The sequence below is a fragment of the Seriola aureovittata genome, chromosome 18 (genome assembly GCF_021018895.1).
Source record: "Seriola aureovittata isolate HTS-2021-v1 ecotype China chromosome 18, ASM2101889v1, whole genome shotgun sequence".
Taxonomy (NCBI): domain Eukaryota; kingdom Metazoa; phylum Chordata; class Actinopteri; order Carangiformes; family Carangidae; genus Seriola; species Seriola aureovittata.
In genome coordinates, this window is record NC_079381.1 from 5,539,639 (window position 1) to 5,551,737 (window position 12,099).

Genomic DNA, 12,099 nt, shown 5'->3' on the forward strand with positions numbered 1-12,099 from the left:
GTTGTTTCCATGTTGGCTTGTACTTAAATGATGCCCTCCCTTTGCTCAGGCCTGAGGAGAGATGTCAGAGTGACGACAGCAGGGGAAGAAGAGAAAGACGATTGGTTGATGAGGTAGAAGAGGAGTCTAGAATGAGACGAACAGCCAGAGAGAGATCACCCTGTGTAGACATACAAAAACCACAACGTGACATCTGTAAGTTGATCTGAATTAAATTTCACCCTTAATTTAGAACTATGGTTGAACGATCATTTATTATACAAATCTTTCTACTAGCATGTGTAAACTAGGTCAAGGTGAGTAAACAATAACTTTATTATCCTAACCTGGTAACACATCACATTTTATCGTAAGAGTCTAACACACAGGGAATAACACATAAGGACCCAGTAAAATGTTGTGCATACAGTGATGAAGACGCACAGAAAACATTACCACTTTGATTTGTACATGGACACATTACATTTAATGCATGTAATGTTCGTGTTTTCTGTGACAGGTTCAGAGCCGGAGACCCCCACAACCCAGTCTCGGCCTCGGGTGTCCAGATGTACTCAAACATCCACTGCAGCACCAGACAGCTCCTGTTCACACACAAATACTACCCACAGCAAGCGAACACGCCCCAGTAAGTGCAGCTCTCCCTCCACTGCAGACATTGTGATTTATCAGCTTCCTCCCGCCCAACAGAAATCCAGCTGACTTTTTAGGCAACTCCCTATGTTTTAGCTGATAGTTCAATTCAGATCGGCCTGCAGTGACTGAGCAGGTTGGAGTTTAGTGTCAGTTTTGTTGTTACAGGATCTGAATAACCTGCTGTGCTGTAGTCAATTGCTCTAATCAACAGGACAAACCAGTGCCCTTTTTCATGCAGTTCAGAATGGAAACGTGCTTGAGCACTTAAATGTTTGAGACCTCAGTAATAGCAAGCAACTGTTATCTGACAAAACACTGTGGAATTTAATTTAGTTAATTGCAATGCAGTGTTTTCTCTTTTGTTCTTGATTGCAGAGACACTGCTATATTAATCATACAGTAGCTTCATCATTGCTCATATACAAGACTTATTGCTTGATTCAGTCTCAATCCCAAAATGTAAGACACTTTTATATTTCCATAGATATTCACACAGAAATAATGTGTATTCTCTTGCTGCAAAACTAATTAAAAACATAGTGTTGAACTACTGTCACCAGCACAGAATTTGCCATCACAGATTCTGTTTACCCCCAGTGAGGGTATTTGTACGTTTCTTAAGCTTCGTGTGTGTGTGTGCACGTGTTTGTTTTGCAGGGCAGCATCCTGCCGTGTCTATACAAGTGCCTAACAGACCACATGAACCTGACAGCAGAAACCATCAAGCTCCTGTTTGTCTCGAGTGTTCGTCTTGTCACAGAGGACGATCTGAACGTAAGAAGGCTCCTTTCATCCTCAGCAGGAAATCTGTGTTTTGACTTTTGTTATGTTTTTTCTAACTTTACTTTCTTCTTCAGGCAAAAAGGATAAAATCCAAGTGTGTCTTTAATTCATTTGAAACCAGAGCTGCTGTTTTGTGCTTATTAACTGTCCTGCTTTAGTTGTTGATCAGCCTTCTTAAATCCTCCTTCTGTCTGTCTTGTGCTGTCAGGACCAGGTGGTGGCAACAGAGAGCCGACCCACTCCTCCTCTCACTGTCCTCACTGTGGACGCCCTGAACCGTACAAAAGCACTAAGCCAGGTTTGTCTAATGTGATGCTGCCCAGACACATTGTTACAGAGAATGAGTTTTGTGTGTACAATTTTCTGTCGCTCTGTATACTCCCAGGCATCTGCTCTGTGTGTGGTTGAGGATGTCATTAATCCATGACTTGGCAAAATTTGAATTTGTTGTTCAGTATCAGGAACAGTGCAGTCACTGAGCTCAGCGCATGAATTATTTTGGTCTGCAGTAAATAAAATAATTTTTAATTATCTTAAGTGTTAATGGAGCTCCTGACCTGCTGTGATTCACAGACTGTCGCAGAGACTCAGACTCCCCCACACACACAAGCTGCCAACCGGCCAAGTCCCATGACAGAGCGGTGAGGAACAGATACGCTGCAGCTCCACCTGCACTGCTGCAGTGCATGCCAGTGTGCCCACCACCACTCCTGTAAGTAACTTGCCCACATACACACACTTACACTTTCTCTCTCTCTAAGTGCTGTTACTGACTGGCTCCATGCCAGCAACAAAAAGGGAGGCCACACAGACACTAAGATCAAGAAACAATTTATTTAACTCAAATGAATAAACAAAGTAACCAACCAAATGGTGTGTGTAAGTAAGAAAGTCATCAGTCATGTCAGAAGTGTGTGGATGGGTGAAAATATGGTGTAGTGTATGTTGTAAGATGCAATAAACCAAACAAAGAGAGACAGGCTGTAGTGGCTGCAGCAGGCCCAGCTGAGAGAGTGAGAGATACTACGGACCTTTATGCCTTTTGGGAGGCCCTACCCAAATGGGCCGGTATTCCCTAGCCACCCTCCCAGCTCCACCTTCCAGCCAACTCCCATAACTGCAGGAGAAGAGTGAGGCAACATGCCAGGAGAATGGAAAAGGGTCATCACACTCCCTCCCTTAAAATGGGGGTCCTAACTAGGATCCCCAAAAACCAACTACAGCAACAAAACAACTTAAATGTCTCAAATAAATAACCAAGCTAAACAGCTTAAGGTCCTTAATCCAAATCCTCCGGTATATTAGCCTTAACGAGGGGAAATCCATATAAGCTATATCGTATAAACTTGTTCATATCCATACAACCTGCAAATAATCGTCTCCCAAGACCGTGAAGCCCATGTCCTTTGGCAACCCTGGTACCTAGGGAGCAGTTTAAGGGAGGTGAACCAGAACAGGCAGGAAGAGACACTGCAGGGAGGAAGCACACAAGTCAACTTAAACAGGCATAGCTCGAGACATGGCATCAGTAACTGTGTTCTCAGCTCCCTTGACATGAAAGATGTCTAAATGGAAAGGCTGGAGGAACAGACACCAACGCATTAGGTGCTGATTTGGGTTTTGGAGAGAGTGGAGGAAAGTTAGAGGGTTATGACCGGTGTACACCACCAACGGATTTACTCCACCCCCAACATAAACTTCAAAATGTTTGAAGGCCCTATAGGCTATAAATCACAACATCATCCAAGTACACAGCACAGCCCACCAATCCAGACACCACCTTGTTCATTAGGTGCTGGAAGGTAGCTGGGGCATTACATAAACTAAATGGCATAACTGTAGGAATACAAACCACTGGGTGTAATAAATGCTGCAATCTCCCTAGCTCGAAGCATCAAAGGAACCTGCCAGTGACCTTTAAGTAAGTCAAACTTACTGACAAACTTCACCGAGCCTACCTGGTCCATGCAATCCTCCATACGTGGGAGTGGAAAAGAGTCAGGCTTGGTTACTTGGTTCACCTTCCTAAGATCAGTAAAAGGTCCAAACATACCATCTGCCTTTTTTACTAGCAAGCACGGGGAAGTCCAACTGGATGCACAAGGCTCAGCAATGTTCTTCTCTAACATGTACCTGACCTCCACTTCCAACTGTTAACGCTTGTCTGGAGACATGCAATAAAAACGTTGTCTGACTGGCTGGGCCTCTCCCACCTCAGTATCATGCTCAATAAGATGAGTACGAGATGGAATGTCACTGAACAGGCAAGGGTAACTCTTAATCAAATTCACCAACTGTGTTCGATTTGGATCGGGTAAATGTTTCAACATTACAACAAGATTGGCAAGAGACTCAGTTTTTTTGAGACATCCTCTCAACATCCCATTGTCTGGCATACACAACTCTCCCTCAACTTCTGCCGCCTGATCAAAAGGTGGGGGTGAATGAACCACTGGGGCTGCAACAGAGGAAGTCGACATCTCCGAACCTGTCACCGAAGAGCGAGCAAAATAGGCTTTCAACAGATTAATGTGACACAACTACACCGACTTCTTCTGGTCGAAATCAAATAGTTTAGGTCTGATACTTTTCGGGTCACAGTATAAGGACAAGAGAACTTGGCCTGGAAAGGGAAACCAACCAAAGGCAAAAGTGCTAGAACTTGATCACCAGGACTGTATTCATGTCATTCTGCCTGCTGATCATAGAGACTTTTCATTTTACTTTGGGCTGCCTCTAGGTTTTATCGCACCATTTTGTTTGCCTGGTACAACCTCTGTCGGAAACCATTTACATAATCTATTAAACTTTTTGGGTCCTTCTTTGCTTGCCAGTCACTGTGAAGGGTTGCTAAGGGGCCTCGAGTGAACAAAAACCAGGTCATTGGGATTAATACCATGATCCCTGGTCAGACTGGACAACTTTTGGGATACCAAAAATAGACATGAACTGTGTCAGAGTTTGCATAACTGACTTGGTCATGATGTTTCTAAGGGGTTAATAAGCAGGATAGCGCGTAGCCTGGCACATGACAGTAAGCAAAAAGTTACTACCAGCTTTGGAGCGTGGCAGGGGACCAACACAGTCAACGATCAAATGCTCAAAGGGGTGCTCAGCAACTGGAATGGGATAAAGAGGCGCAGGTTTAATCGCCTGATTAGGCTAACCCAGTTAACTGACGTGTGGCAAATTTTAATAAAAGCCGAAATGTCCCTTTTCAAACATGGCCAATAAAAAAGCCACAAAACTCTATCATAGGTTTTTCTCACACCTAAATGACCTGGCAACACCATCATGAGCAATCTGAAGGACAGTTTGACGCAATGAAAAAGGCAGAAATATTTGCACAAAATCATCCCCTAAAAAACAGTACCCCTGGGGAACCCATCTCCTCACCGACAGGTCATCTTGGAGAAAGTAACCACGGACTGCACTCTCCACCTCGCCCTCTGGTAAAACCTGGCTGTGCAGTGCCAGAAGATTGGGGTCAGCTTTTTGCTCTTTCACAAGATCACTGCAAGACACAGACAAAGGAAAGTAGGCACAGGAAACACAGACTCTCTTGTCTTACTCGAACTGTCAAAACGTGGACTACTACCACGGCTCATAGCGCAAGTCACTGCACAGTTGGAGAGACTACCTGAGGGGCGGACCTTTATGCCTTTTGGGAGGCCCTACCCAAATGGGCCGGTATTAACTAGCCACCCTTCCAGCTCCACCTTCCAGCCAACTCCCATAACTGCAGGAGAAGAGTGAGGCAACATGCCAGGAGAATGGAAAAGGGTCATCACAGCGCTAATTAGGCAGACTTCATCCACTGACCTCTCTACAATCTTAATGGCATTTCTTTTGTTGGTTTAGTCATTCACTCCTTTGTTATAATTTCCAAACACAAGTGTCTCTCTGGAAACACATTTTTCTTTCTTTTAGTAAAACTTTAACTGGCAGTTGCCCCCCAGATTTGCAGTTTCACATCCATCAGCCTACATATGCTTTCATTTCCTGTTTGCACGGAAAAAAAGAATTAATGTGTTGTACTTCTATACAAACTGCAAACACTACTATGAAAACATAACATATAGTTTCACCCAAACTGTTACACTCATTTTCTTTTTTGTCATCAACCTTACCCTCTCTACAGGATGTACTCACTGCCCCTCCACGTGTCTCCTAGCAACAGCACTGGCACATCCTCAGGGGTCAAAGGTCACGAAGAGGTGAGGGGGAGGATGAGACGCTCCCTGTCTACTGATAAGCAGCACACCTTGGACACCTCTCTGAACAGAGCAATCAAAGCAGCTCAAAACATGAAGCACACCTCGAGACACATGGCTCGCTCTCTGGCTACTGGACTGCAGTACCAGGAGCTGCTGACTCAGTCCTACAGCTGCTAGACTGAACTCACTTTACTGGCAGCTTAGACTGAGAAACTTTCACTCAGCAGACACAAGCAGGACCAAAGTGAATAAAAAGTCTACAATCCCCCCTTATTTTAACTTTTCTTAAGTTTGTACATTTGGGGAAAACTGGTGCTGAAGCTTCTTAATTTTTAAATGGCATTTTATGGCAACAGTTAAGTCTCAGGTCGGCACACATGAATTTGTTTCTTCCGCAGACATTTATTTATAAAGACGCTGATGTTGGCATACATGGAAATCACTTTCTATAATGATGTAGTACTGTAGCTCAGTTTGATTGAAACTGTAGTAAGTTGATCATATTGATTTTTAAACCCATGAGGTAAAGACATTAGTTTTTTTACTTAACATGAGAAATTACAGCTGTCTGGATATGGCAGTTGTCATGAGTTATATTAAGCTATTTATTGATCATGTGACTATATTTTTAATGTGACTATTTTTTCTAGTTTGTAGAAAAAATAAGTTCAGGATTTCAGTGTTATTGTAGTGTACATGTAACATGTTACACTCTAAATGAAATGCACTCGCTCACTGCACCTGCTCCATTTTGGATGGTCATATTACAAACCATCATGGATTTATTTTGTTAATAGAACCTTGCTTGTCATTCTTTATCTCCAAAATATAATGAATAGTTGTGTGGCCGCACAAACCTTGAGATGCTGGATATCCTTAAAATTAGTTCTTCTTCCGTGTTGTTAAGTCATTTTCTATGTATAGCCTACACGTTCAAAATTGTGGAGTTTAGAATGATATTTTGTACAGGGTTTAATCATAAGCTTGCAACTGTACATGAGCCAGAGGAACCAGTCTACTGTAACTGACCAGCTTTATGTGGATAAGACATTCAGATACCAGCACTGCGGTGGTGAAGGCTTTTTGACATCCAGGCTGATCCAGATTTACACACTGGTGAGATTGCAAAGACATAGGATTATTTTTACAGATTAAATTGTCTATTATATTTGGTTAAGATATACCACAGAGCTGGTGAATATATTAAGTGAATTCTGTTTTAGTTAGTTTCTAATCCTTTTTTACTTTTGTACCATTATTTCTCAAACTGTTTGTCTTTTCAATAATTTGCAGGGAGTTTTTTTTCAGTTGTCGACGGAGCCAAATAAAAGTGGAAATGAGCATTTACTGTCACTGTGCTTTTTTGATTAATTTTTTTGAAGAAACTACTACAAGCAAAGTTTGTTTTGTTTTTTTTGTTTTTTTTTAAAAAGGAGTTGAGTCCTTAATGTAATGGAAGCCAATTTATTAGACAGCCTTAGTACATATTAGGTACACATGGAAGTATTGTTTGTGCTTCAACACTGGCAAACAAACAATCCCAATAAGTTAAACAGTTTCAGGACAGACTAATGTATCATCATTATTTTTTCTCTGGTAAATAATTTTGATATAAATCAATGGATTTAACAGAGTAAACCCTATACAACAGCAAATTATAATAGAAAAAAATAAACACAAAGTCAAGCGTTTGCATCACAGAAAACGCATTATAGTGCAATATACAACTTGTTTGGCCAGGAAAGAGGGAGGGAAGGGAGGAAATAAAAGTGAAAAGGGGAGGGATAAAGTTTTGTTGTTTTTTCTTTTTTTGCAAAGCCATTCACCATTGGAGGGTTTTACATTGCACCAGAGGAGGAAACAGACAAAGAAAATATAGATAATAGTTCTTTTTCCCAGCTGACCACTAACAGCTACAGCTAAAACATCACAAACACGGCGGCTTCACATTGGCATTTTAAAAGGAAAAGTATCACTACTTCACAGTCAGAAATATCACCAGTCAACAGTGAGACGCTAAAACAGCAACATATGGCAGATACACAACACTACTCAGTGCATGGCCCAATTAAACATCATTACTAACCAATGAGATAAGACTTAATCTGACAGATACAATACTGAAATACAACTGGCCCTTTTTAAGATTATTCTTTAAATATCAGCAAGCAACGGCCTCTTTGACATTAAAACGTGAAGTTTCTCCGGAGAAAGGAAAAATTTGTGGCAGGTAAATACTTCACAGTCTCGGCAGCCGGAGGAGGGATGATTCTGGCTTTTTTTACAGAGCTTTCTCTTTTCGTCTTCTGCTCTGCCAAGTGATTTTAAATGAATACTTCACCGAAAATTCAACTATTTTGACTATGTTTTGAGTATCAAGCACTCACCAGCCGTAGAAGAAGATGGAAAGCTTGAGCATGGCAGCTGAGGATAGCTTAAATACACGATGGTTTCGCCGCAAAAAAAACTGTATCAAAACATCCATAGGAACTTATAAAACCATTCCCATAGCATAGTCCACATCTCCATCTGTCAAAACATGTGCTAAGTATTTTACAAAGTTGTATTTCCGTCAAAATGTGCCTGAAAAAAGACACATTGTGTTTGTTGCTACGGCAGTAGCCTGTTATGCCATTGTCTGTTTGTGTGCAACACAGCAATGGTTACCGCCCACACCGTTAACAAGTTTCAGCTGCTGAATGAGTCGTGGATAATGCTTCAGGAGTGATTACACAGGTTTCAGTGAACGTTTTTTCTACTTCTTGATACTTAGAACACAGGTTTCCGGTGGAGCATTCAATCTCAGCATCTTTGGAAAAGGTTAAACGCCAACTCTGCAGCTCCCAGAACATCCACACTGGATACAAACACATTAACAGTCCACACAAGTCCAAGCATGCTACTGAATATGCACATCTCAAATGGGCAGGGGGCGACTCCTCTCTGATGAAATATATTTATATATATATGTATATTGCATGTTGACTGATATGATATATTTTACAACATCAACCTCTCAAACTGCACATCCCTCCTCCACCTGCTTCCAATAAAACTCACACCAAGGAGGTAATCCAAAGGAAAACAAGAGAAAATGTCTACCTCTTACACATTCTAGCAGGTTTCATAGCATACAATATTACATTTTGGTACTTTCAGTTCTAAATGGCCTTCTGTTCTGATATTTAAACCTTTTTAAATAAGTTCATTTAGTTGCATCCATTGTAAAACATGAGAATACTTGCAACAATTTTATTCTTTGATACAACATATATTTTTTTTATCATCTGTCTTTTTTTCTTTTCAAGCAAGATGCATACACAATTAATGGATAGGGTGGGGTGGGCGGAGGGGGTTATGGAGGTAACATGGGTAGAGGAGGGGTGTGGGTTAAGGTTAAGGAGGAGAGAGATGTGATTGGAAGATTTTAGCTTGTCACTTCCTCGTCTGGTTTGTTCATGGCCTTGAGCTGCTCCAGCAGGCTGGTGGGGGTGAAGATGTGGGTCGATCCTGGGGACACACACATGCATAAAACACACACACACACACACACACACACACACACACACACACACACACACACACACACACACACACACACACACACACACACACACACACACACACACACACACACACACACACACACACACACACACACACACACACACAAAGAGAGCGTTAGATCTGCACGTTTGGAAAGAAACAGATGAAAAAATGTGTTTTCAGCTCTTGCTATGAATGCCTATTGTAGATGAGGACAGTCTCACATAATGTTATGTCTTATAGCTGCAGTCCCTGGTTACTCTGCAGATTCAGATCTTGCATCATAAAACAGCTTGTCACTGCTGTCTGGTAAAAATCTACCAATACTGAAATTTAAAACATCCTCAAAACTGCCTCAAATGATTTTAGACTTTATTTTACAGCACTGTGTTAACCTGTAGAGGAATATGTACTACTTTAACTGACCTGACAGCAAGAAATCCCCCAAAACTAGAGATATGACCTCTGCAAGACTGACTGGACAGAGTGGAAAAACTCATATGCCTAAATTTGGGGGTTCTCGTTTTATCTCCGATTGTCTATCCATCTTTTGCTTTGTTTAGATTTATCTTTGTCTGTATTAAGTACCACATTAACTCCTTCCACTACTGACTAATACTTCTCCACCCTACAGTCATAGATACTGAAACTCATGAGGCTGTGTTAAATCAGATGCAGCTGAACATTATGGAAGCACACAGATCAGTGATGGTGCCACACAACTGACATGACTCTGTGAGCTGAAAGCGGCAGGTGAGGTTAGAAGAAAAACCTGCAACACCAAACCTGTCTACACAGCACAGCCAATCAGATGTTAGAAAAATGCGCACATGACCATGTAAGCCTTTAATTAAAGAGCATGCAGGAAGCTGAAAAATACTGGTAGAAAAAGCAAAAAAGACAAAAGCAGATCTTCTCTACATGTCATGAAATCCCAAACCCGAGAGTTAGATCTATTGTCTGCCATTAATATGAATGAAAATGTGAAACTCAGTAACCTTAATAAGACAGGGATGAACTCTCGTGACAGCTGAAGACACATTTCAAACATTGTAAAACTTGAAAGGCGCTGACTGGAGTAAATCAAACATTTTGCCCAATTTGTTTGTCACTTCTTTACCAGATTTACAGATGGACAGCTGCCATCTTGATTCTTGATCATAGAGAAAGCAAACAGACTATTTGATTTACTCCACACACCTGTTCAGCATCAACAGTATTTGTCCTACATTGGTTTGTTTCTGTTGCAAAGCTGCATGTTTCTTCCAGTTTGGTCTGATTAGCTTTACCTCATCAACCTACTATTAAAACTAAACTTGAAGAGGAAGTGGAAGTAGTTGAAGGTAAAAACAGAAGAGAAAGAGGCAAGTCCATCTCGAGTTGGGTCATTATGGTGATGCAGGGGTCGTGGGTGTCAGGGATCTTGGGTGGGTGGGTGGGGTTTAGTGTGAGTCACAGAAGTCAGTGTCAGACGGGCCTCACCTGCTTCTCTGCTGTTCCCCAAAACACACAGCTTCGTGGGCCTTTCAGCCCCAGAAACACAACACTCTGACGTTGATCTCCAACGCCACTAAATAACTGTACATGGCTGGGTTTGGACCAAAATAGCATAACAAAAACAAAGAGTTGTTTTAGTAAGTGATGGCCATTTTGCTCAGAAAGTGCCGAATATGGCAGTATGTGGGGGAACAGCCATACTGCCTAATGTGAGAGCTGCTTACAGAGGAAATCATAAAACCAAAAGTTGGTTTGTAAATGATATCGCTTTAGCAGATTAGTCAGGTATGAGATGGATGCCCAGGACTACAATATTCTGTCTGTATGGGTGAGAATCCAACTTTAAATGACAATGTGTGTAAAGTAGGTAACGAAGTGGTCATGGTTGTGGAAATAGGTGTTACAAGTATTTACTACATCCACCGAGGAAATGTTTAAAATATTCCCAACCTTGTGTTTGTTAGCAGGATTTTTAGAAACTATGTGTAGAATTAATGAAATCTGGTGAAGGGAGGAAGAATAGTTTTTTGGTGCAGACAGCGCCACCATGTGGCCGTTTATAAAACACTTTTATGGAGAACATTTCTTGTTTGCAACTTCTGAACCAAAGCAATAAAAGACATATCTTTTTTTGTCCCTTCACTACTTGGTTCAAAAGATTTTTTTTTTCCAACACTACACACTTCATCAAATCTAAACAAATTGTAGTTCTTGTTTTGTATTCCACACCATTTACTTTTAAATGGTTGCCAAAGTTTCTCAGGTGTAGTGCAGTTTAAATAAACTCTAAAATGCATGGTGAGGACAACACAGACTTGGCAGAGGTATGGGCTCTCTGACTGCTTTCTAATACAACACAGGTTTGTATGGATGCAATATCTGTTTTTGTGTTCTTGAAAAACAACTTGTGTGTGATTGCCATGTGTAAGGGATGATTTTTGGAGGAAATAAAGAGTGTTCTACACTAAATGGTAGGAAGAGGGGGGTGGTTATTAGTGGTAGCTGTTTGTCATATGCGGCATCTTTATTTTTGGGTAGGTTGCTAAAGCATATCAGGTGGAACAATGCTACATTCTCAGACTGTGTCAGCAGAGAGACATTACAGAGGCAGCTTTATGGGCAACTGATCTGAATACCACTGAAATAGTTACTGTTACCTGACTGTTTTCCATTTCGTTGCCACAAAAACTGCCCTGTGTGTAAGCAGCACCCTTTAAATATCATTATGATGATCTGTGATTAATATCCAGAACCCTCTGCAGACGAGCCATGAGCCATGTGAGCATGTGATGGTGGGCTGAGAGAGAGTGACGTGGATGGAGTCAGAGGATTGTATGGAAGCCCGGAGAAACAAGTAAAAAAAATTCTGGTGATCCTTTTTCTAAGTCTGATATAAATTGTTTTCTCTCTTGTGTTTATG

The 12,099-nt window shown here is 41.3% G+C and overlaps 2 protein-coding genes across 5 annotated transcripts in view; one reads left to right on the forward strand and one right to left on the reverse strand.

Moving 5' to 3' along the window:
* Nucleotides 1-6,977, forward strand: part of akna (AT-hook transcription factor) — a 28,100-nt gene extending 21,123 nt beyond the window's left edge. For all 3 annotated transcript variants that reach the window (XM_056404429.1, XM_056404431.1, XM_056404430.1), the window contains 6 exons: nt 50-195; nt 500-628; nt 1,294-1,410; nt 1,628-1,717; nt 1,993-2,131; nt 5,561-6,977. In XM_056404429.1, the coding sequence (XP_056260404.1) occupies nt 50-195; nt 500-628; nt 1,294-1,410; nt 1,628-1,717; nt 1,993-2,131; nt 5,561-5,813 (874 nt within the window). In that variant the 3' untranslated portion in view covers nt 5,814-6,977. The remainder of the gene's footprint in view (nt 1-49; nt 196-499; nt 629-1,293; nt 1,411-1,627; nt 1,718-1,992; nt 2,132-5,560) is intronic.
* Nucleotides 6,978-7,084: 107 nt separating this feature from the next.
* The window catches only part of stxbp1a (syntaxin binding protein 1a), a 50,808-nt gene continuing 45,793 nt past the window's right edge, over nt 7,085-12,099 (reverse strand). For both annotated transcript variants that reach the window (XM_056404432.1, XM_056404433.1), the window contains one exon: nt 7,085-9,146. Coding sequence is in view for 1 of the 2 variants with exons in the window: in XM_056404433.1 (XP_056260408.1) it covers nt 9,064-9,146 (83 nt within the window). In the remaining variant the exon portion in view is untranslated. The remainder of the gene's footprint in view (nt 9,147-12,099) is intronic.